At 33.7% G+C, this 27,161-nt stretch overlaps 1 protein-coding gene across 1 annotated transcript; it reads left to right on the top strand.

The window, feature by feature from the left end:
* Positions 1-344: 344 nt before the first annotated feature.
* Positions 345-5,442, top strand: LOC139859362 (probable serine/threonine protein kinase IRE4). Its single transcript, XM_071848152.1, has 8 exons — positions 345-782; positions 1,998-2,092; positions 2,175-2,387; positions 2,476-3,486; positions 4,596-4,768; positions 4,848-5,088; positions 5,181-5,273; positions 5,350-5,442. The coding sequence occupies exons 1-8, from the start codon at positions 551-553 to the stop codon at positions 5,440-5,442; spliced, it is 2,151 nt and encodes a 716-aa protein (XP_071704253.1). The 5' UTR covers positions 345-550.
* Positions 5,443-27,161: the final 21,719 nt, after the last annotated feature.

Genomic DNA, 27,161 nt, shown 5'->3' with positions numbered 1-27,161 from the left:
TATTGTAAATTTTGATAACCGCTTTTATGAAAATAACTAATAACCGCCATGTACATATACATAATGTATGTTGACGATAACCCTTAAGGCTATCGTTAGCATTTTCTTTAAAATATTTTTGTCAACTGTATTTAATTATAAAAGAGAAGGGAGTATTGAACTATCTCCAGCCACTTTCACCACAAAAATAATTCAATAAAATATCGCACAATATCATTCAACTTAAGGACAGTATCTAACCCAGAATTACTTATTTAATCTTGATTCTACAAATCACTATCATCAATTTTAAAACGGAATATAAATGTAAATGTATTAGCTCCTTTTATGCACTTACAATGTTTTTCACAAATCTACACACTTTGACATATTCGCAAATCTTTTAATCACCTTGTTTCGTACAGACTTATTCAGCAGCCATGAAATTCGAAGAAACACATATTACACATATATACATACCGTTATATATCTCTCTATTAATCGCCAATCATACTTTTTTAGGTTAAATTAATTTCATTTGATATTTAGGTATTTCACTTCTCAGTAGTGAATGGATACAACTACGATTACCGGACCGACTCAAAACGACGGTGAATCGTCGGAGGCGGTTGGGATTCCGACCGGTTTAAATCGGATTAAAACTCGTATTACGTCTAATTCTAACGATAATCATTATTCTAGCTCAGATAATCAGAATAGTAAGTCTATCACGAATCGTTTTAAGCTGAATCATCAGAGGTCGTTTAGTAAAGGATTCGTTAAGCTTCATTCGTCTAAAGAAGGTACTAATTTTGACTATTTATTGTTTATAATTATTTTTTTTATTGTAATTAGCTTTATTCAATTTAATAACGTCGTATTTGGATTAATGGAGATACTGAATATGCATGTAAGTATGTATATAAGAGTAAGTTATCAATAGAAAAGGAAGGATGATTTTCAATTTGTTACCAATAAGCGAGAATGTTAGCTTCAAATTTGTGGTTTTTTACTATACATGTAAGTATATACCGAATATATACGATGTCATTCAGTTGAACTTCTGATGTTGATAGTAAGATTATTGTAATATTTGTTTCTAGAAACTTTGTTTTAGCTATTTAGGTAATAACTACTTATTTCATTTCCATGCTTTGATTATATGTAGTACATGGATTGTGTGATGGTGCAGTTACCTAACCACTGGACACTAAAATGACCGAGTAATTAACGTAGAGAAGAGATAAGCCGTTCTGAACAAAAATCGTGAATATAGCATTAGTTGCTCAATAAAAGTTTTAATTGCGAAAATGAGTAGGAGAGTAGAAACTTATACAGATTAAAGGATTAGCTTTTGTCCATATATTAGAGGTGACAATTTCCACCCAGCTACTTAGGAATGGGTCAATTCAGATTATGTCATTTACGACAGTTCAACCATGTAAAAATAAAAGAATTTATTGTAAAGGATGTGGCCATTCATTAGAGGTGGCAATTTCCACCCAGTTACTTAGGAATGGGTCAATTCAGATTATGTGTCATTTACGACAGTTCAAACATGTAAAAATAAAAGAATTTACTTTAAAGGATGTTGGTAAAAATTCATATCCACTCTTATGAAGTGTTTTGTAACGCTCTAACATTTTCTCACGAGTGTTTTCTACTTAAATTAATAATTAAATCCTGATGTAAAAAGAGAATCTTTCTTGTCATATATTTGGCACATAAATTATTTGTATGAAGTTCTATATGGACAACAGCGTTTCTGGTCAACCCGGCCCGTCCCATCCTAAATTGCCTGTTTTGACCATTACCTAACCTGCTGAACACTTAGTTTTACTGCCCCGGGAATTAAGATTAACGATTATGGTTTTCAGTAGCAGTGTAACAGAGCTATGAGTTTAAGTTATCAACATATACTTGTTGTTAAATTTTAGATTTGTTTAATGTTCTTGTGAATTATATTATTGATTCTTGATGTACTAAACGAGCATCATTCATTCATTTGGATGTACCAGGACTCCGTAAAGGAAAAAGAGTTGCCCGATGGGTCACATCTCATCTATCCAAGGATTCTAATAGAGCTATCAGAGATAAGCCTCCTGAGGCTAAGGTGAGACTTCATATAGCATATCAGATAAATCTTTTTTCATTACAAATTCAGCTATTGCATAATTTAATCTAAAATGTGGCAGAAAATAAACCATGAAGTCAAGGCATTTGACAAGGAAGCTCTATCAGTTAAACAACAAAAGATAGGAAAAAGCACATTCGGTAAACAAACAGAAACAGGAAAAACATCTGCTGATAAGATGCCTGAAGTACTGAAAAGCTTTTCTCATGAACTTGGGCCTAAAGGTGGCATTAGACCTACGTATACTCGAGCCCATAGCTTTGGTGATTTGAAGGTATAGTCTAACTAATAGATTTTTAAGCAGCCAAACAAAATGTTTTAGGTTGCCACCTATGCTTGTATACTGATTGGCTAGTATTCAGGAACTTTTGAGGTCATATAGGTCAAACTTTCATGCTGCCAAAGAGTTGGTTAACACAGAGCTAGATTTATTCAAAAAGGAGGTAATCGAGGTATCACAAAAGTCTGATACTTTGTCTTTGGAAGAACAAAGATTGATCGATGAGCTGCTCGTTCTCGTTAAACTATGTATAGAGATGTCGAGCATTGAGTTTCGAACCACATGTGAAACCATTGTTCAAGAATTAACAAGAAAGAGGCATGATTGCCAATCTGGGCAATTGAAGTGGCTTTATACAAGGATGCTTTTTATATTAACACGTTGCACAAGGTTGCTACTTTTTGAAAAGAACAGTGAGCATATTAATGAGATCTCTCTTCTCAAATTGAAAGAATGTTTGGAAAAGATTCCTTCTTATGAAAGGAGCTGGCTTTTAAATTTAGGGATCATTGAATCCAATGTAGATGATATTGGAAACAAGTTTGAAGCTGAACAAAAGTTTGATTACATCCAAAATGAAGATTTAGTAATCTGTAGAATATGTGAGGAATATGTTCCGACTTCACATTTGGAGTCTCATTCATATATATGTGCTTATGCAGAAAAATGTGATCTTAAAGGTATAGATGTAAACGATAGCCTTTTAGCACTAGCAGATATACTTGATCAAATCATTGATTCTTGCACTCCAAGTGTACATGTTGTTGATGATAGCCATCAAACTTCACAAATGCAAATTTCTAATTCTATAGCAACTTTAGATAATTGCTCTCCTAAAATAAGTGAGTGGAGAAATAAAGGCGTTGAAGGAATGTTTGAGGATCTTCATGAAATGGACACCGCATGCATAGAAGACTCGACCCCTGTTACCTTCTTTAATTTGAAGGGATTCCCTGGTGTGAAAAGTCAATATGGTCCTCCTTCTTCAACAGGAAGCATGACATCAGCATCCTCCACAAATACTCCAAGAGCAAACTTTGACTTCTTCTGGTTAGAGCATAATAACCCTTCTGAGTTAGAAGATGTGCAACATGTAAGCCTGTTCTTATTAAAAGTGAATAAAATTTCATCATATAAATCGTTTCTGGTTATCTTGTAAGCCTGATTTTTTTTTTTTTAAGTATTCTGTTCTCGGTGTCCTTTATTTTATATTTATATAGTATCTTGGCTTTTCCATGCTTGTCCTTTTTGTTTTTGATTTAGTGCTAGGTTTAGCATAATGCTATAGAAGTAACTATACGTGGAAAACGGGTCAGGTTGAGGTTGGGTCGGTTTGGGTAATGGGTCAAAACAATTTTGGGTTGAAATGGGTCATGGGCTAAGCGGGTAAAAATTTAAAACGGGTCCAAACGGTTCAGGTTCTGTTTGGGTAACAGGTCGAAATGAGTAACGGGTCAAATGGGTCAAATAGGTCCAAACGGGTCATATACTTTTACATTTGATCTTTTATATTTAATATATTGTTTTAATTATCATTATTTATTTATTATTAATATTTATTATATATAAAAAAGATATTAATATACATAATAATTGATATAAGCATTAATGCTTTCATAAATGATTGAGGGATGAAACTTGTTATGCTCGACCCATTAGACCCATTAGACCTGTCACTATTTAATGAACTTTAGAATTTGATACCCGACTGACCTGTTCTTTTATATTTTTCTCAAGAACCAATAGGTTGGAGAAAAACTCATTGGACCTTTTTTTAAGTTTTGGGTTACATTGTGAGACCTAATTTTCTCAAGACCCAATTGACCCGAAAGCTTGACCCATTTGACCCAAATTTGAGAGTATGGGTCTCAATTGCTAGGTATAGAAGTAACCTAATGAGAGTGACATACCTTCTTTGTTGCTTTTCGACAATTTCTTAAATATGTGCAAATTCGTCTACTTTTGTCAAAGGATGTCTATTTATGGATAATACCATATGCGTGTAGAAGCTTCCATATATTTTTGCATTTTCCCAGTGTATCGTTACTGAATACATAACTCATAGGGTTTCAACCACACCAACGTTTTGTCATTCATAGGTGTTAACTGCTACTTGTATCCTAACTTTATGCCTCATGAAAGACCTCATTATGTAATATAGGAAAAAGAACATGTACTTAGAATACTTTTCTTCCTCTGCAGATGACTGACCTTAGAGACCTTGCCCGTTTAGCATCCGAGACAGATCTTACGGAAGAAAGTTCACATCAGGTCTTGCTTACATGTATGCAAGATTTGCAAGATGTTTTACAAAAGAGCCAGCTCAAAGCTCTTGTTATAGACACATTTGGGCTCCGAATAGAAAAACTCATCCGGTAATCTTGACTAACGATACATGTATGTGTATTTTTAGTGTTTATACATCTATTTACACATTTAGTTACACGTCTACAGGGAGAAATATATAATTTCATGTGAACTAGAGGATACAAATAAAAGAACGAGTGATGTTGGATATCCTTCTTTGTTGGATACTGGATCTCAGACCAGTTCAGTCTCCACCCCTTCATATCTTCTACATAAAGAGCGAACAAGCATTGATGATTTTGAAATTATTAAACCAATTAGCAAAGGAGCTTATGGTAAAGTATTTCTTGCACGAAAACGTACTACCGGGGATTTGTTTGCTATAAAGGTATGACCTTTTGCATCAGAATTTTCAAGAATTATTTTAACCTCTTTTTATCTGTTAAATTTGTTCTGATGGTTAGCCAATTGCTTGTACAGATGCTCAAGAAAATGGATATGCTTAGAAAGAATGATATTGAGAAGATAGTTTCAGAACGCAACATACTGATCACAATACGAAACCCATTCGTGGTAATTTTTACTCCTTTTTTTGTATATTGTTAAGTCCATTATGTAGCATTTTTTAAGGATATGTTTTCTGCTGCAGGTTCGGTTTTTTTATTCGTTTACTAGTAAAGACTACCTTTATTTAGTAATGGAGTATCTTAATGGAGGGGATCTTCAACCCAATAAGAAATAACGTCCATTCTTTTTCCCAAATTGACGTTTGACTTTCTATTACAAATTTCAATAAATCCCATAATTATCACATATCAAAAAAAATCTTTATAATCAATCCACCGTTCATATCTACCAATTAAATTTATTTGTTAACTGTCCATATGTATTCTAATTTTATTTTCATATTCTTACATCTAAACATTCATCTTCCTTCTCGGTTCGTTTTCACATTTGCATCTACCATTCATTCTCAGTTTATATCTTCCATTTCTTAATAATCTAGCAATTAGTCTTTTTTTAATTTCTACTGATTAAGATCATCAATATCAGTAAGAATCAATGAACTATTATTGTATATACGCTTTATGTTTATAGTTTTACTTCCATTTGTACCATTGTTATTGTATTATTACTAAAATAATCATTGCAAAATTGGGTCATTTTCACTATGCCTAATTACATATCTTTACACTATGCCTACTGTTACCAACATGAAGACATGAAGTATATATTGTCATTTTCATAATACATTTCTTTATTTATTTAATGCAGTTTCTTTTTCAAGTGACTATTTCTTCTAGCATAATGAAGATGAAATCGAGCCGTGGATCTTTGTTGAAGATAGTTATATTATCTGTAGCATAATTTTGATTGTTTTGGCTTAGTTGCATGTCTTGTTTAGGTTTTAGATTTATCATGTCAAAGTTTATAATTTAATGAAAAGCTATAAACATTTCAATTGTAATTTTAGTTATCATCAATTTTTGTTTTATTTTGAAGTATAGGAATTAGAGATATTCAGATAACTTTTGTTAATACCGATGTTATCACGAGTCGAGCTCGAGCTCGAGCTTTCTTTAACGAGCCCAACTTATGGTTAACGAGCCGAGCTAACTCGAGCTAAAATTCGTTTAAGTATTTTTCAAAAGCAACGAGCTTTTCACTAGCCGAGCTCGAGCTTTTAACATTTCTTACGAGCCGAGCTCGAACAAAAAAATAAAGGCTCGACTCGAGCCGAGCTCGAGCTCGAGCTTTACCAAAATCAATCGAGCCGAGCTCGAACACTGCCAAGCTCGGGCTCGGCTCGGCTCGTTTACAGCCAGTCATTTTCATATCACCTATGTGCAGCAGCTTTGCAGATTCAAGCGAATTAAGGGTCCGTGAAAAATCAATTCATTCGCTTCAATCATCTGGAAAAAACCCTAATCTACTCTCGAAATTCAATTCGATAATGTGGAAGTTTTTTGTAAATTTGATGTTACAGGTTTTTCCGATCGTTGTGTTCCAGGTAATGTGCTTCCTCAAATTGCCTCCTAATTCGTTTACAAATACAAAATATATCGAAATACAGAATCGTCTGCTACGCAGGAAATTTCTTCTCTGTTTCACCTTCAGTTTCTTAAGAAGGTTCTGATTCTTTATTATATGCATTATTGTATCGATTCATTGTGTTTCATTGATGTTATTGGGTTCGTTTCTTACGGATTTGGGTATTATTTGAGCGTTAAATATGTTTTAAATTTGATTATATTGCAGGTTGCTGTTGTAATGTGCTCTTTGCCTATGTGTTGTATCTTTATGTATTTCTTAGATTTGTTTGTTATGTGAATCTGTTGGAGATTTCTCGATCTAAAAGAATTGAATATTGTAGATGACTAAAAAAAACGGTTTGTTGCTTAAGATTGGTGCTATGGTTATGGTCAGGGTTTGGGAAATAGCAAGCTAATGGTATTGAATTTCGAACTTTTGGACTTCAAATTAGTATTCGATAACTGCCAAACATGAAAGGGACCAACGATTTCTTAACATATGCATAGAAAGGACTATCGATTTCTTAACATATGCATAGTGGTGGAAACCAGAAGTTTATTTAGGTGTAGGTTGTCTTTATGTTAAATTGGTTACAAAGAAGATAGTTAAAATGGAAATGGGTCAAAAAATGTAGGAACTGGAATTCAAGCCTTTGATGACTTCTATGCAGTTCGACACTTCCGGGTTTACTTCAGCAAAATGAAATCCTAGCAGGAACAAAATGAAAGGTACATTTAGTTGTTGGGTTTTATATGGGTTTCCAAATATGAGGAATGCTAGCCCAAGCCCAAAGCCCAACAAATTAGGCCCATATGCTTGTTGACTTGGTCAAGCATTTTAGGGCATTAAAACCTCCAAGTGTGCAGCCATTTTTGATCTATCAAGAGAGTTGTGAGATTAAGAAAAAGAGAGAAACCCCAATTCCCGTTTTTGAAGAATGCAGCTCACAAATCGGACGATCCCCGGAGATCCGACCGTTGAATATTCACTATTTTTGGATAGCACGTTCCTTACATCTGGACCAAGGTTTTCAACCGTTGAATTCGTCTCAAGTGGTCTCTAACTCGAGTTACAGCAGGTCAAACAGTAGCAGTTTTTTTGGGTGACGAATTTCCTCTTTTGTCTTTAGATTTTCATATACTTATTGATTGTTGTAGTTCAAGAGTATGATGATGTTGTATGCCTCTAGTTGATCTAGAGAAGACCTATTGTATTGCTCTCTTGTTGTTGATAGTGGAATTTAAGTGGCTTACGAGTCCCGTGGTTTTTACTCTCGATTTTGAGAGGTTTTCCACGTAAAAAGTCTCGTGTGTATTGTGTGTGCTTATTTATTTCGTATTTGCTGATTTGGGACAGAATTGGGGCTGATTTGTGGTGATTGTGTATACCTTATTTGTTAGTTTCCTCACGAGTTCATACGGGTCGGGAAATGTTTGTCAAACGGATGTTTGTTTCCGTTTTGTAGATTGCTGATAATGCTAAAAACGAACATATATTTCATAGCATTATTCCTCAAGAAAGACAAGCTTTTAGTTGCAATTGTTCTATTTACAAGTGATATTCGTTTAAATAATAAAAGGTGAAGACAAAAGACAGATTCGACAAATTGAAGACAAAAAGGTCCAAAGAGCTAAAAAGTACAAGATACAATTAAAAAGGTTCAAAATATTGATGAGGAACGTCTCAAAATGACAAGAGTACAAGTTACAAGACGCAAAGTACGCGATTTAAAATAATACGCGAGGACGTCCGAGAATCCGGAACCGGGACCTGAGCCAAGAAGAAACGCCCGACACAACGGACCAAAAATATCTAGTCTACTATGCACAAGAATATAATATAATATATATATAATTATATATAATTATATATTATATATATTATTATTATTATATTACGTCGGCAAGAAGAAAACAAAAGTAGTTGGCTGAATCCAGGGTGGCCATGCGACTCGCATGGCCAGAGGCACAAAACCATGCGAGTCGCATGGTGTGAGATTGTTGGTCAGGTCCTATAAAAAGCCAGTTTTGTGCCGAGTTTTACACATCCTTTTTTCTCTTCCTCTTCAACGTAAATATATTTATATTTATAATTTATATTTTAATTTTAATTATAATTCTAATAATAAGGGTATGTTAGCGAATGTTGTAAGGGTGTAAGTCGAAATTCTGTCCGTGTAACGCTACGCTATTTTTAATCATTGTAAGTTATGTTCAAACTTTTTATATTAATGTCTCGTAGCTAAGTTATTATTATGCTTATTTAAAACGAGGTAATCATGATGTTGGGCTAATTACTAAAATTGGGTAATTGGGCTTTGTACCATAATTGGGGTTTGGACAAAAGAACGACACTTGTGGAAACTAGGCTATGGGCTATTAATGGGCTTTATATTTGTTTAACTAAATGAAAGTTTGTTAATGTTAATATAAAGATTTACAATTGGGCGTCCCTATAAATTACCATATACACTCGATCGGACACGATGGGCGGGGTATTTATATGTACGAATAATCGTTCATTTAACCGGACACGGGAATGGATTAATAGCCACTAGAATAATTAAAACAGGGGTGAAATTACATTCAAGGGTAATTGGTGTAATTGTTAACAAAGTAGTAAAACCTTGGTTTACACGCAGTCGATAACCTGGTGTATTCATTAAACAAAGTATTAAAACCTTGTTACAATTCGAATCCCCAATTAGTTGGAATATTTATCTTCGGGTATAATAATAATTTGACAAGGACACTTGCAATTTATATTTATGACTGATGGACTGTTATGGACAAAAACCAGACGGACATATTGAATAAACCAGGACAAAGGACAATTAACCCATGGGCATAAAACTAAAATCAACACGTCAAACATCATGATTACGGAAGTTTAAATAAGCATAATTCTTTTATTTCATATTTAATTTCCTTTATTTTATATTTAATTGCACTTCTAATTATCGCACTTTTATTTATTGTTATTTTATTTTCTCGCACTTTTAATTATCGTACTTTTAATTATCGCAATTTTATTTTATATCATTTTTATTATTCGCAATTTCATTATCGTTATTTACTTTACGCTTTAATTTAAAGTCTTGTATTTATTTTATATTTTACATTAGGTTTTAACTGCGACTAAAGTTTTAAAATCGACAAACCGGTCATTAAACGGTAAAAACCCCCCCTTTATAATAATAATATTACTTATATATATATTTGTAATTTTAATAAAAGTAAACTAATATAGCGTTGAGCTTTGCTTAAAGATCTCCCTGTGGAACGAACCGGACTTACTAAAAACTACACTACTGTACGATTAGGTACACTGCCTATAAGTGTTGTAGCAAGGTTTAAGTATATCCATTCTATAAATAAATAAATATCTTGTGTAAAATTGTATCGTATTTAATAGTATTTCCTAGAAAAATAATAGCTATTTTATATACACCTCGTTCGACATCAAGTATTTTTGGCGCCGCTGCCGGGGACTGCTCGCCAAAGCGAAACGCCATATTTTTAATTTTTAAGTTATAATTAGTTTTTGTAAAATTTATATTTTTGTTTAAAAATTAAAAAGATAAAAAAAAAAAATTTAAAAAAAAAAAAAAAAAGTATTTTAAGTATATTTTTAAGTTTTTCTTTTATTTTTACAAAATTATAAAGAATTTTAAGTTTATTTTTAAGTTTTTATTCTAATTATATATATATATTTTATTTAAATTTAAAACAGAAAATAAAAGAAATTAAATATAAAATAATACGTGACCCGTCATTTGAACCAGTCCAGAGAACCGGTCCAGTTCAGTCATGCGACTCGCATGACCCGACCCCTAAAACCATGCGAGTCGCATGAGGGGTCTGACAGGGCCACATCCAACCCTAATTTCGCATTAATTACGAGGTATATTATATTATTATTATTAAACCCTAATATAATTATTATTATTATATATTTAAGTTTTTAGTTTATTTTAATTAACTTAAAAACTAGTTTTATTATATATAATATTTAATACAAAAATATATAAAATATAAAAATAATATTTTTATAAAATCTAATATTTTTATAACTTTTTAATAACTTTTAATATTTTGTCCCTTTTTAATCGTTGTAGCGTAATATTTGTATTTTTAGCTCATATTTAATTTTAAACTTAGTTTTCGCTATAGTCATTTTTACTCCTAGATTTTTAGGCTTTGCCGTAGAATTCCTTAAGTGCTTTTTCTTTAGACTAAGATTTAGGTGCTTTAGAATTTTGCGATGCCTTTTTAAGTTTTAGTTTCTTTTTAAGTTATTTCCATTTGGGATTTAGTTTCTCCTGTAAGCTTTAATATTTTTAGACCGTTTACTATGTATCAATTATCATTCCAATTAGTAATTTCAATTTGCGATTATAATTTTAAGTTAGTTGTAGTAATAAGGTTAAATTAGTTAAGTATTTTTAAGTTTTTATAAGTTTCTTTTATTTTTCCGTCACCTTTTATTTTTCAACCATTTTTTTTTCTTTTTCGACATTTTTCGACGCGCAATCTTTTTCTCTCTTATTTCTCGCTATTCTAGTTTTTAGGACTTAGATTTTTTTTCTACTTCTTATCTAAATTTCTTAAAATTACGAAAATTTATTTTAAGTGGTTAAATTGATAGACATCAAAATTTTCTGGTTCGTAGTAATAGTTGGATTTGTACGTGGACCGGGTTATTGGAGCCAAACAGTCCTCAATTATATTGAGACCAAACGAATCCTGCCCCTCTGCTGCATCTTTTGGCTATTCGAAACGTGGGCAAAATCAGAAAAGTCTATTGATTGGATAACTTATTATAATTTTTCTTTCCTTTTTAAAAACTAATAGGATATTCAGTGAATGCACCGAGCAAGACGTTCATCACCTTTTGTACGTTCACCACCTGTAACTAGATCAAGACATCGTTTAACAAATATAACCGCCGTTGATTTTTCTTTAGAATCGTCATCCAGTCGACCAAGTGCTTCAGTTCAAATTTCCGATAATCCAATTTTTGAAACAAACCTCACAATTGAGAATCCAGAAAATATTCAGGAACGGTTCATAGATCCTGAACCATTAAACTTTCCTCCGGAACCACCAATCATTCAAACAGAGATTGTTGAGGAACGAACTATTAAATCAGAATCATCTAGTGATACCGATTCAACAAATTCAATTATGGAGAATCTGGAACCTTTAAGTATGGAAGACCGAATGAGAGCTAAACGCACTGGCCAAGGTCACGCAATTACCCATCCAGACATTAATGCGCCAGACTATGAAATCAAAGGACAAATTCTACACATGGTGACTAATCAATGCCAATTTAGTGGTGCACCGAAGGAAGATCCAAATGAACATCTACGTACCTTTAATAGGATCTGCACACTATTTAAAATACGAGAAGTGGAGGATGAACAGATATATCTCATGTTATTTCCCTGGACTTTAAAGGGAGAAGCCAAAGATTGGTTGGAATCGTTACCTGAAGGGGCGATTGATACATGGGACGTTTTAATTGATAAATTTCTTAAACAATTCTTTCCTGCATCTAAAGCCGTAAGACTTCAAGCAGAAATTGTTACGTTCACACAGAAGCCAAATGAAACTCTATATGAGGCATGGACAAGATATGGAAAATTGTTAAGAGGATGTCCGCAACATGGTTTAGACACCTGTCAAATAGTACAAATATTCTACCAAGGATGCGACATCACTACAAGGAAAGACATAGATATAGCAGCTGGTGGTTCTATTATGAAGAAAACCGAAACTGATGCTTACAAAATTATTGATAATACTGCTTCCCACTCACATGAGTGGCACCAAGAAAAAGATATCATTAGATCATCTAAAGCAGCTAGAGCCGATTCTAGCCATGACTTAGATTCCATTTCCGCAAAGATAGATGCTTTCGAAAGACGAATGGAAAAGATGACTAAAGATATTCATGCTATACGAATTAGTTGTGAGCAGTGTGGAGGACCACATTTGACAAAAGATTGTCTCAGTATTGAATTAACAATGGAACAAAGAGAGAATATTTCATACATAAACCAAAGGCCTGGAAATAATTATCAGAATAATTATCAACCGCCAAGACCGATTTACAATCAAAACCAGAATTATAACCGAAATATTCCATACAACAACCAACAAGGTCCTAGCAATCAACAAGTATCCAATAATACTTATAATCAGCAAAGACCGAATTTTCAAAACAAACCACCACAACAAACCGATGATAAAAAGCCGAATTTAGAAGAAATGATGACGAAGCTAGTTGAAACTCAAACGCAGTTTTTCACATCTCAAAAACAAACCAATGAACAAAATGCTCAAGCATTTAGAAATCAACAAGCTTCTATTCAAAATCTGGAACAAGAAGTAAGTAACCTAGCAAGGTTAATAGGTGAAAGAAAACCGGGAAGTTTACCTAGTGATACAAATGCTAACCCCCGGAATGAAACAGCTAAAGCTATTACCACAAGAAGTGGTACAACACTTAAACCACCTGAAATACCTGTAACTTCTGATGAAACTATTCCTACTCCACAAGAACCACAACCTGATCAAGATAAGGAAAAAGAACCGGTAGTTGAAAAGGTTAATGAAGATAACACAGTTAAGGATAAACCTTATGTTAAACCATACCAACCACCACTTCCTTACCCGAGTAAAATGAAGAAAGAAAAACTTGAAGCCGAGCAATCCAAATTCTTGGATATGTTTAAACAGATAAATGTAAACCTTCCTTTCATTGATGTGATTTCAGGAATGCCAAGATATGCTAAATTCTTGAAAGATCTAATCACGAATAGAAAGAAAATGGAAGAACTCTCGGCTGTTACTATGAATGCTAATTGTTCAGCAGTGCTGTTGAATAAGATACCAGAAAAACTATCTGATCCAGGAAGTTTCACAATTCCATGTTTTCTGGGTAGTCTTAGTTCAATAGAAGCATTAGCAGATTTAGGTGCTAGTATAAATTTAATGCCGTATTCACTATACGCTAAACTAGACCTTGGAGAATTGAAACCAACCAGAATAAGCATACAACTAGCCGATAGATCAATAAAATATCCTAGAGGGATAATGGAGAACATGCTAGTTAAAGTTGGTACTTTAGTATTTCCAGTAGATTTTGTTGTTCTAGACATGGAAGAAGATTCTCAAGTTCCTCTCATATTAGGAAGACCATTCTTAAACACGGCTAAAGCAATGATAGACGTGTTCGGTAAGAAACTGACCCTAAGTATAGAGGATGAGAGTGTTACCTTTTCAGTTGATAGAGCAATGCAACAACCACAATCTGCAGATGATACATGTTATTATATTCAAACTATAGATGCACATGCAGAATTATTAGAAGAATTTCCAGAATTACAAGGAACGGGAGAATGTTCTTTAGGAGAAGGTAATGAACCAATTGATGAAGCTGAAATGTTAGCTACACTTATAGCTAATGGATATGAACCAACAACAGAAGAAATTCAAATGCTAAAAGAAGAAGACAGATATCGATATAAATCATCGATAGAAGAACCTCCGAAATTAGAGTTAAAGCCACTTCCAAACCATTTGGAATACGCTTATTTACATGGTGAATCTGAATTACCTGTAATAATATCGTCTTCTCTTACTGAAAATGAAAAATCACAACTCATTTCTGTGTTGAAAGCTCATAAACCAGCCATTGCATGGAAGATTCATGATATTAAAGGAATAAGTCCTTCGTATTGCACACATAAAATCCTTATGGAAGAAGGTCATAAAACGTATGTGCAACGCCAACGAAGACTAAATCCTAATATGCAAGATGTAGTTAAGAAAGAGATTATTAAACTGCTAGATGCAGGTTTGATATATCCAATCTCTGATAGTCCATGGGTAAGCCCAGTTCAATGCGTGCCTAAGAAGGGTGGCATGACTGTCATTACAAATGAGAAAAATGAGCTTATTCCTACTAGGACTGTAACAGGATGGCGTGTATGTATTGATTATAGAAAATTAAATGACGCCACCAGAAAAGATCACTTTCCCTTACCTTTCATAGATCAAATGTTGGAAAGATTAGCCGGAAATAGTTACTATTGTTTTCTAGATGGATTTTCCGGATATTTTCAAATTCCAATAGCACCCGAAGATCAAGAGAAAACCACATTCACGTGCCCTTATGGTACTTTTGCTTACAAACGCATGCCATTTGGACTTTGCAACGCCCCTGCAACCTTTCAAAGGTGTATGATGGCGATTTTTCACGACATGATAGAAGAATGTATGGAAGTATTCATGGATGACTTTTCAGTCTTCGGTGATACATTTAAATCATGTCTAGTTAATCTGGAACGAATGCTAATTAGATGCGAAAAATCAAATCTAGTACTTAATTGGGAGAAATGCCATTTCATGGTTAAAGAAGGCATCGTTCTTGGACATAAAATTTCAAAAGAAGGAATTGAAGTGGATAGAGCTAAAGTAGATGTAATTGCTAAACTTCCACATCCCACCAATGTTAGAGGAGTTAGGAGTTTTCTAGGGCATGCCGGTTTTTACCGACGTTTCATAAAAGATTTTTCTAAAATTGCCACTCCTATGAATAAACTCCTAGAAAAGGATGCGCCATTCATCTTTTCAGATGAATGTATCAAATCTTTTAATATTCTTAAAGAAAAACTCACTAATGCACCGATCATGATAACACCAAATTGGAATCTACCATTTGAACTAATGTGCGATGCAAGTGATTTTGCAATGGGAGCCGTTTTAGGACAAAGGATTGAAAAACGATTTCAACCTATATATTATGCTAGTAAGACGTTACAAGGAGCACAAACGAACTATACAACTACTGAAAAAGAACTCCTTGCTATTGTCTTTGCTTTTGACAAATTCCGATCATATCTCGTTCTAGCAAAAACGGTGGTCTATACCGACCATTCTGCTCTTAGATACCTATTTTCAAAACAAGATGCTAAACCAAGATTAATCCGTTGGATCTTACTCTTACAAGAGTTTGATATTGAAATCCGAGATAAAAAAGGAGCAGAAAATCTCGCCGCTGATCATCTTTCTCGTCTTGAAAATCCCGAATTAGAAGTTCTGAATGAATCGGCCATACAAGACAACTTTCCTGATGAATATCTATTGAAGATAGATTATAAAGAAATCCCATGGTTTGCAGACTATGCAAACTACTTAGTTTGTGGATTCCTTGAAAAAGGATTATCGTACCAAAGACGAAAGAAATTCTTCAGTGATATAAAACACTATTTCTGGGAAGATCCACATCTGTTTAAAAGTTGTCCCGATGGAATAATACGCCGATGTGTATTTGGAGATGAAGCTAGTAAAATTTTAAACCATTGTCACACAGGACCAACAGGAGGGCATTATGGGCCTCAACTAACAGCAAGAAAAGTTTATGAAGCTGGATTCTATTGGCCTACAATTTACAAAGACGCACACCTTCTTTGCAAATCCTGTGATGCATGTCAAAGGGCCGGAAAAATAAGTCAACGTGATGAAATGCCACAAAATGTCATCCAAGTATGTGAAGTATTTGACATTTGGGGTATTGACTTTATGGGTCCATTTCCAAAATCTCATAATAATTTATATATACTCGTAGCCATTGATTATGTATCTAAATGGGCGGAAGCACAAGCTCTCCCAACTAACGATGCACGAGTTGTAGTCAACTTTTTAAAACGTCTTTTTGCAAGGTTTGGAACACCGAAAGCTTTAATAAGTGATCGGGGTACTCATTTCTGTAATAATCAACTTGAGAAAGTTCTTAAAAGATATGGAGTAACTCATAAAATCTCCACCGCATATCATCCACAAACAAGTGGACAAGTTGAAAATACAAACCGAGCTTTAAAACGTATTCTTGAGAAAACCGTAGGATCAAATTCGAAGGAATGGTCCATTAAATTGGAGGATGCACTCTGGGCTTTTAGAACAGCCTACAAAACTCCAATTGGAACCACACCTTTTAGACTTGTTTATGGAAAAGCATGTCATCTTCCAGTAGAAATTGAACACAAAGCATTTTGGGCTTTGAAGACATGTAATCTTGATTTACATGAAGCCGGACGTCTACGATTAAGTCAACTAAACGAATTAGAAGAATTAAGACATGAAGCATACGATAATTCGTTAATCTATAAAGAAAGAACGAAGAAATGGCATGATAAAAGAATCAGAAGTTCAAAAGAATTTAAAGAAGGAGACAGAGTTCTTCTTTTCAATTCACGATTCAAGCTATTTCCTGGAAAATTGAAATCAAGATGTTCTGGACCATTCATAGTCAAAAGAGTTTTCCCATACGGAACGATAGAATTGATAAATTCAAATGGGATTGAATTTAAAGTTAATGGTCACAGAGTTAAACATTACATACATGGTCCGATGGAAGTCGACAACGAAGTTAATCACAATTTAGACACCACAGCTAACTAAGTGTGGGGAGAATCAAGTCTTTAAAGGATAATATGTATTTCTGTTAGAGTTAGATTGTCTGTTTTCGTGTAGTTCTCGAAAATGGAACACGTATGGTCTTTCCCTAGCAGACCCTAAAGAACTAGTCTTCTCCCCCCATTCTGAATTTTTATTTTTTTTAGGTTTTTACAAAATGAAGACTGCCTGTGAATTAAACCATGGTCTAATGCTACACGCTTTGATCACTAAAAGAAATAATGATATACTACCGAGTGAATTAGTATCAGTAATCAGAGAAAGAATGGACGGAGTTAGAAAAGGATCCAGATGCGAAGATAATAAGTTACAATTTGGTAAAGGAAAATCAAAATCCGCAGCGAAAAGAAGAGCACGACACCTAGAAAAATGTCACAAATGCGGAAAATGGTCACATGGAGGTAAATGTTCAAATAATCAAACCTATTCAAATACCGAATTTGTTACTTTATGCAGAGACGGACCATTCATATGTTTAGAAGAAAAGACAATGAATACTCGAGGTTACGCCTATGCAGCCATGGAAAATCAATTAAACCGACTATCTTATGAATATAATAGATCATATAACTAAGAAATCTATTTCACAGGTATGTCTGTACAGTTTTTATTTTTATTTTTATTTTTAACCTTTTGATAATAAACGCTAATTTGTTCGCTAAAAAGTATTAAATTGGTATTAAATAAAATTAGGTTTGGCGACCGAAATTATTGATATCGTTCAAAAATTTATTACATCACTGCGAAATTTAACGTTTATTCTTAAGGTATAAATATCTTTAATCAATCAACCCAAAATATTTCAAAAATTCGTCATGAGTTAAATTAGGTCTTGGAACCGAAATTACTTTACCGAAAAGAGGGGCGCATATTTTTGATAATATTTGATTGATTAAAGTGGGATAAAAAGACAAAAAGATTTTTAATTTTATTATGTTTTTAATCTTAATATTTAAACCGTAAATTAATATTGTAAACTTTATAAAAACAATATATTTAAAATTGTAAATATTTGAAAAATTAATATAAGTTTAATATGAATTTATAAATTTTTAAATTAAGTTTGGTGTGAATTTTTAATTTTTAAAATATTAATTTTTAATTTTATGCATTTCAAATTTTAAGTTTGGTGTGAATTTTTAATTTTAATTTTGAATTTTATATTTAAGTTGTGTGAATTTAAAAACAAAAATTTACTTTATCTCATTAAGTTAAGAATATGATTTTTAAAAAATTCGTCGTAAGTTGAAGACTAGGTCTTTGAACCGAAATTGCTTTACCCGAGGGAGGGACGAGAACTTTTATTATCATTATTTTTAATCTTATTGATTTAAAGTATGCCAAAAACATTAAAAAACCCAAAAATCTTAGCTTTTAAAACAATCGCTACAAAAAGACAAATTTTAAAATTTTGTCGAGGGACGGACTAGGGCATCGTCCCGAAACGACTTCGTCTTAAAAAGAAACAAAATTTTTAAAATTTTATTTAATTATATGTTTTAAAAGTATAAGGTTTATATAAAAAAAAAAAAAAAAAAAAAAAAAAAAAAAAAAAAAAAAAAAAACAAAAAAAATTCTGGAAAATACCCCCATGCGAGTCGCATGGGGGAAAGGCTTAAGCCATGCGACTCGCATGGCTGTTAAAAACTGGACAGGATCAAAAAGGCAGCCGAGTTCTGCTTCATTCACAACACACACACATATACACGAAAACTCTCCCAAATCCTCTCAAAAATTCATCATTTTTCATCAAATTTCTTGCAAAACTTCACAATAATCATGCCTAGATTCAGTAGTCTCAACCCCTTCAGGAGAAAGGTAAAGATTTCACCCCTAATCTCTTTAAATTCGAATTTTTGTGTTCTTGAGCTAGAAAATTTATATTTTGATTTTGTTAAATTTAGGTGTAATTAGAGCTAAATTGTTGTTATATTATGCATGTATATCCTAGATAGAAGCTATTTAACATGAATTGAAGCTAAAAACTTCAAATTTTTAAGAATCTAGGGTTTGTGTTCTTGAGCAATTTGGGGCTTTTTGTTATAAACAGGTTATGGCCGATTTTTGTCATGAATTGTTGCTAAATTAAGTAGTGTAACATGTTTAGGTAGTTAATTGATCCAAACTTTGAGCCTAAACATGTTTTTGAGAATTAAAGTGGACTTTTTAAGTCCAAAAATTCATGAACTTGGATAATTTGATATAAAGGCTATATGAAACTTGTTTCATTGCTAGTAGTGATTATTTTGGCATGTTATTTGAGATAAATGCTTATGAACTTGATTTACATTTTTCGTATAGGCTTATTTGACAAAGTGTAGACTTGACAAAAATATGAAAATGAACACTAGTTTGATTTGAATGCCATGTAACAAGTGTTTAATTGCTATAATGATTATTGTTGACATGTTTAAGAGTTTAAATGTGATAAAACATTGTACACATTTTCGTATGTAAAAGTGTAGAATTGTTATTGTTAAGAAAATGTGTATAAAATGTGTTATGAATTGAACAGGTCATCATAATTGTTTCAAGTTATTATTTTGCTAACACTAATGCATATTTGGATGCACAAATTTTGTGTTTAATGTGTTTTGCAGAAAGCCGATACTGGAGGTTCAGGAGCATCATCGTCCAGGCAACCAGAGCCCGAACCGGAAATGTTTCATGAACAGGAACAACATATGCAACAAGAAGAAGAAGAACAGGAGGAGCAACATATTCCTTATCACGATCAAGATCAATTATTCGTGAATCAGTTTCGTCAATTCGCTCCACATCAAAGGATTCTGAGTTTAGACATTAATGAAGATCAGTTACACCCAAATCTGAGATTTGATAGATGTTGGATAGAGTATCCAGATTATCAAAAGAACATGCACATTCTCTACTTTAAGGTTGTTGAAATGCCAAGGGCAATTGACTGGGTACCTTTGGAAACAGTTGACCTTGCCGAACCGATTCGGCAATTATTGGTGCAAAGGTATGGTAATTCTCAGTTTAACGATTGGATGCGCCTATTTTCCATTCGTAGAACCATATATAGGGAATGGTGTATAGAATTACTTAGTACTATTAAGTTAAACAGTGATGTTAGGAGGATAGATGATAGAAGCTTTATTAGGTTTCTGTTAGGTGGACGAATGTACAGAATGTCCATGATAGATTTAGCAAGGGCCTTACAGATTTACACCCCTGCTGAACTTTTGAGCCCCGACTGTAATAGCCTGATTGCCCAAGGAGAAAGGGTAGATAGGGAATTTGATGTTAACGCTGTCTGGAGGCGTATGTCACACTTTAATGAATTTCACGCCAGTGGAAATCATACATACTTAGATATAGACAGAGCTGAACTCCGGGTGATTCATAGATTCTTAGCAAACACAATTACACAAAGGGGTAGGAATAAGGAGAAATTGACCGTAAACGATTTGTTCTACCTTAAGTGTATTAGAGACCCGAGGAGTTTCGTTAACATTCCCTATTGTGTTGGTTATTATCTCGCTAATGTAGTTTCGGGGATGAAATCGGGGAGTATTATAGGTGGTGGTATTTTCATTACTCTCATTGGAGAGTATTTAGGTGTAGATAAGCACCAAGGGGGTCAAATGAACGAAATAGAGGACGGAGGTGAAACTATAAGTTCAAACCTTTATCACGGTGCAAGGGTATTATTGATGAGACGTGGTCGGGTATATCGATACGAGGGACCTCAGCGACAGGTAGAGAGAGGTTCGGATGACGAGATGGAGGAGGCGAACAACATTATAGGAGTTGTTCGGGAGACTGCTCTTGATTTAGGTATTCGTATGGAGGATGAATACATGACGAACTATGATAGGCATATGCAGTACGAGGCATGGCAACGCCGGAATGACTACGAGCATTCCCGGCAACGAGAGCATGACCGATGGGATTATCATCAGCGCCAAATTATAAGCCAGTTGCAGCCTGGTGAGATGTATTATCCGACCCGACCCGCATACTATCCCGCACATCAGCCAGAGATGAGACCACCCTATGATTCATATGATTATGACGCAGCATACCAGTACACCTATAATCAGCCATGGAACCCGGACGCGAACATGAATTGGGATCCATATCCTAATTTTCCTCCTAACCCACCTCCTGATCAGTAGAGATAAGTGGTAATTTTTATTTTTATTTTAAACACTTAACATTTTATTATGTTTATGTAATGTTGGATATTTTATTATTATTGTGTACTAATATTTTTCTTATAGTTTTAAAGTGGGATGCCAAAGTTCCATTTCAAATTGCATGTATGATTATATTTGTATTGTATGTATTCTATTTTATGCACAAAACAGGGTAAAACAACGCGTTTTCAAAGACTGGCATTAAGTTCAGCAAAAGCAAGTAATTTTGACGACAATGATGCAAAATGTATGTGAAATAACAACAAGACGGAATGAACAAATGACGTGCACCATTTATCATTCAGCAAACAAACGCCAATATATTTGGAAACTTTGGTAAAAATTTAATCATTTTCACACAAATCACCCTCAATAATTTAAATTGTTACTGATTTCTTGCATATGAGGGCATTGCAAGATCTTAAGTGTGGGAAGGGGTTAAATTCTTTCGGATTTTAAAATTTTTATATTAAACACTTGGTTACCATTAAAAATACTAGTAAAGCAGTAGTTGTATTAGAATCTAGTGCTCTCTGATAAAAAAAGAACAGCCCTAGTCTTATATACTGACTACCCAATTCTAGTAAAATTTTTCAAAATTTTCAATTAAATGAATTCAAAATCATGTTTATACATATTTATGAACGATAAAACTAGGTTTTAACACCGAAATTATTGTTACCTCGGAAAGGACATAAATTGAGAAACAAACTAAAATGTTAAAATTCATTTAAAATGGAATAGAGGACGATAAAAAGGAAAATAAAAGCCAAGTGTGGGAAAATTTACCAAGTTATTTTAAACATATGTCACATATATTTGTAACAAATAACTGAAAATACTTTTGCTTTGGACTAAACTAAACTGTTTTACCCGATGAAAGAAAAGAAGAGATGGATCTACACGATGAATCAATTCCATCATTAAAAGGAAGTAAAGTCTTCCGAAAAAGACACGCGCTTCTTGATTTAGGTCATGAAGTTGTCGCTCAGACCAGCTGTAGGTTGACGAAAAATCTAGAAAAGTCATCACTAAAATCAGCAGGAAATCCACGGACCTCAGCATTAAACAGGGTCGCCAAGTGGTCAGATTTATCCTAACCATGAGAAGGATTTATCTCGTACAATGGGGAGGCACCGTGCAAATTAGCTGGATAAGACTAATGAATCAGATCCCCAGAAAGGATAATCTCCTTAAAGATTAAAAATCAGCTTTTAAGACTGATATTACTCAATCCTAGAGATTGACCTTAAAGATTGAGAATTACAAACTCATGGAATTCGATGATATCTAAACTCGAGCTTGAACGAGAAAATATTTTTGATCAAAATTATAAACCGATTTGTTTTCTGAAAAACCCATTTTCAATGCGTTCATTACCATTGAACGTAAAATCCTAGGAATTCACTTGGAATTCATTAGGTCACCTGAACTAAATCGGGTGTCAACCGTAAGAACGGTGGTTGCATAACATGGTCAAAGACAGGACCTTGTGCCAAACCGACAAATTATAAGGGTGAGCTTTACTATTGCTCCTACCAAGGATAGTAATTGCGTCCGACACGTTATAGACCATAATCAAAAGCATGTCACGAGACATTGCCTTAACAGTTGCTTGTTCAACGCTTTCCTTTACAACCGGACGGTAGTTTACCGAAAGGTAATATACGGAACAAGTAAACTGGACGTGTTGCTTTCCAAATACAAGGTTAGCAAGTGGGTGACACAAAACCGCAAGTTTTGAGCTAAAATTTTCAAATCTGAAACCCACCAAACCCACAAAAAAAAAAAAAAAAATATTTTGCAAACACCGGTAAAGGGTTATTCCGGAAAACTTATCTAGGGGAAAAACTAGATTTAATTTTCAAAAGATCAAATGTTTTCATAAAGATCCAATTTCCTTAATGGATCTAAATTTTTATAGTCATGTGAGACTGTAAACCATATCGTTACTACCATTGTTTATACCGCCATATAGAAATCACTGATGTACAAAGTGTGAAGAATAAAGAAGTGATTCTAGTATTTCAAGACAATATTGCTTGAGGACAAGCAACGCTCAAGTGTGGGAATATTTGATAATGCTAAAAACGAACATATATTTCATAGCATTATTCCTCAAGAAAGACAAGCTTTTAGTTGCAATTGTTCTATTTACAAGTGATATTCGTTTAAATAATAAAAGGTGAAGACAAAAGACAGATTCGACAAATTGAAGACAAAAAGGTCCAAAGAGCTAAAAAGTACAAGATACAATTAAAAAGGTTCAAAATATTGATGAGGAACGTCTCAAAATGACAAGAGTACAAGTTACAAGACGCAAAGTACGCGATTTAAAATAATACGCGAGGACGTCCGAGAATCCGGAACCGGGACCTGAGCCAAGAAGAAACGCCCGACACAACGGACCAAAAATATCTAGTCTACTATGCACAAGAATATAATATAATATATATATAATTATATATAATTATATATTATATATATTATTATTATTATATTACGTCGGCAAGAAGAAAACAAAAGTAGTTGGCTGAATCCAGGGTGGCCATGCGACTCGCATGGCCAGAGGCACAAAACCATGCGAGTCGCATGGTGTGAGATTGTTGGTCAGGTCCTATAAAAAGCCAGTTTTGTGCCGAGTTTTACACATCCTTTTTTCTCTTCCTCTTCAACGTAAATATATTTATATTTATAATTTATATTTTAATTTTAATTATAATTCTAATAATAAGGGTATGTTAGCGAATGTTGTAAGGGTGTAAGTCGAAATTCTGTCCGTGTAACGCTACGCTATTTTTAATCATTGTAAGTTATGTTCAAACTTTTTATATTAATGTCTCGTAGCTAAGTTATTATTATGCTTATTTAAAACGAGGTAATCATGATGTTGGGCTAATTACTAAAATTGGGTAATTGGGCTTTGTACCATAATTGGGGTTTGGACAAAAGAACGACACTTGTGGAAACTAGGCTATGGGCTATTAATGGGCTTTATATTTGTTTAACTAAATGAAAGTTTGTTAATGTTAATATAAAGATTTACAATTGGGCGTCCCTATAAATTACCATATACACTCGATCGGACACGATGGGCGGGGTATTTATATGTACGAATAATCGTTCATTTAACCGGACACGGGAATGGATTAATAGCCACTAGAATAATTAAAACAGGGGTGAAATTACATTCAAGGGTAATTGGTGTAATTGTTAACAAAGTAGTAAAACCTTGGTTTACACGCAGTCGATAACCTGGTGTATTCATTAAACAAAGTATTAAAACCTTGTTACAATTCGAATCCCCAATTAGTTGGAATATTTATCTTCGGGTATAATAATAATTTGACAAGGACACTTGCAATTTATATTTATGACTGATGGACTGTTATGGACAAAAACCAGACGGACATATTGAATAAACCAGGACAAAGGACAATTAACCCATGGGCATAAAACTAAAATCAACACGTCAAACATCATGATTACGGAAGTTTAAATAAGCATAATTCTTTTATTTCATATTTAATTTCCTTTATTTTATATTTAATTGCACTTCTAATTATCGCACTTTTATTTATTGTTATTTTATTTTCTCGCACTTTTAATTATCGTACTTTTAATTATCGCAATTTTATTTTATCGCATTTTTATTATTCGCAATTTCATTATCGTTATTTACTTTACGCTTTAATTTAAAGTCTTGTATTTATTTTATATTTTACATTAGGTTTTAACTGCGACTAAAGTTTTAAAATCGACAAACCGGTCATTAAACGGTAAAAACCCCCCCTTTATAATAATAATATTACTTATATATATATTTGTAATTTTAATAAAAGTAAACTAATATAGCGTTGAGCTTTGCTTAAAGATCTCCCTGTGGAACGAACCGGACTTACTAAAAACTACACTACTGTACGATTAGGTACACTGCCTATAAGTGTTGTAGCAAGGTTTAAGTATATCCATTCTATAAATAAATAAATATCTTGTGTAAAATTGTATCGTATTTAATAGTATTTCCTAGAAAAATAATAGCTATTTTATATACACCTCGTTCGACATCAATTGCCCGTTGTGACTATTTTCCCATCAAATTGGTATCTAGAGCTTAAGGTTATTTGATTGACTTGTGTGAAAGATGGAAGCTAATACAAGTAAGATGGTTAGTTTAAATGGTTCAAATTATCATGTTTGGAAAGGTAAAATGGAGGATCTTCTTTATGTGAAAGATTATTATTTACCTATTTTTACTGAGGGTATGCCTGATGGTAAGTCTGAAGCTCAATGGAAAATTTTGCATAGACAGGTATGTGGGTATATTCGGCAGTGGGTTGATGATAATGTAGTGAACCATATTACTAGGGAGACTGATGCTAAAGCCTTATGGAAAAAGCTTGAACAGTTATATGAACGAAAGACTGGGAATAACAAGTTGTTCTTAATTAAACAGTTGATGGGTTTAAAGTATCATGATGGGACTCCTATTACAGATCACCTAAATGCATATCAGGGTATTATTAATCAGCTTACAGGAATGGGTATCAAGTTTGAGGATGAGGTTCAAGGTCTCTGGTTACTTGGTACGTTACCAGACTCTTGGGAGATTTTTAGGACATCTTTGTCCAACTCTGCACCGAATGGTATTATCACCATGGAATTGGCTAAGGGTAGTATTTTGAATGAAGAGATGAGAAGAAAGTCACAAGGTTCCTCTTCACAGTCAGATATCTTGGTCACAGAAATGCGGGGGAGAAGTCATAGTAGAGGTCATGGTAAAAGAGGCAAGAATTGTAGTAGCTCAAGAAAAGGAAAGTTTTCTAATGTTGAGTGCTATCATTGTCGTGAAAAGGGGCACACAAAGTGGTATTGTCCACAGTTAAAAAATGAGAAGAAAAAGGCATATGACAAGAATAAACAAAAGAAAAGTGATGGTGGTGATGATGATAAGGTTGAAGTTAACGCTATCACATATGAGTTCTTTGTTTGTATTGATTATGATATGAATAATCTTACTCATGATGACACGAGTTGGATTGTTGATAGTGGTGCTACATGTCATGTTGCAATTTGTAGAGATCACTTCTCATCTTACACTCCAGGTGACTATGGATTTTCTAGGATGGGTAATGTCAGGTGACTATGGGTTTTATATGGGTTTTCAAATATGAGGAATGCTAGCCCAAGCCCAAAGCCCAACAAATTAGGCCCATATGCTTGTTGACTTGGTCAAGCATTTTAGGGCATTAAAACCTCCAAGTGTGCAGCCATTTTTGATCTATCAAGAGAGTTGTGAGATTAAGAAAAAGAGAGAAACCCCAATTCCCTTTTTGAAGACTGCAGCTCACAAATCGGACGATCACCGGAGATCCGACCGTTGAATATTCACTATTTTTGGACAGCATGTTCCTTACATCTGGGCCAAGGTTTTCAACCGTTGAATTCGTCTCAAGTGGTCTCTAACTCGAGTTATAGCCGGTCAAACAGTAGCAGTGTTTTTGGGTGACGAATTTCCTCTTTTGTCTTTAGATTTTCATATACTTGTTGATTGTTGTAGTTCAAGAGTATGATGATGTTGTATGCCTCTATTTGATCTAGAGAAGACCTATTGTATTGCTCTCTTGTTGATGATAGTGGAATTTAAGTGGCTTACGAGTCCCGTGGTTTTTACTCTCGATTTTGAGAGGTTTTCCACGTAAAAAGTCTCGTATGTATTGTGTGTGCTTATTTATTTCATCTTTGCTAATTTGGGACAGAATTGGGGCTGATTTGTG

The sequence above is a fragment of the Rutidosis leptorrhynchoides genome, chromosome 7 (genome assembly GCF_046630445.1).
Source record: "Rutidosis leptorrhynchoides isolate AG116_Rl617_1_P2 chromosome 7, CSIRO_AGI_Rlap_v1, whole genome shotgun sequence".
NCBI lineage: Eukaryota > Viridiplantae > Streptophyta > Magnoliopsida > Asterales > Asteraceae > Rutidosis > Rutidosis leptorrhynchoides.
This window is presented reverse-complemented; position numbering and strand designations above follow the sequence as displayed.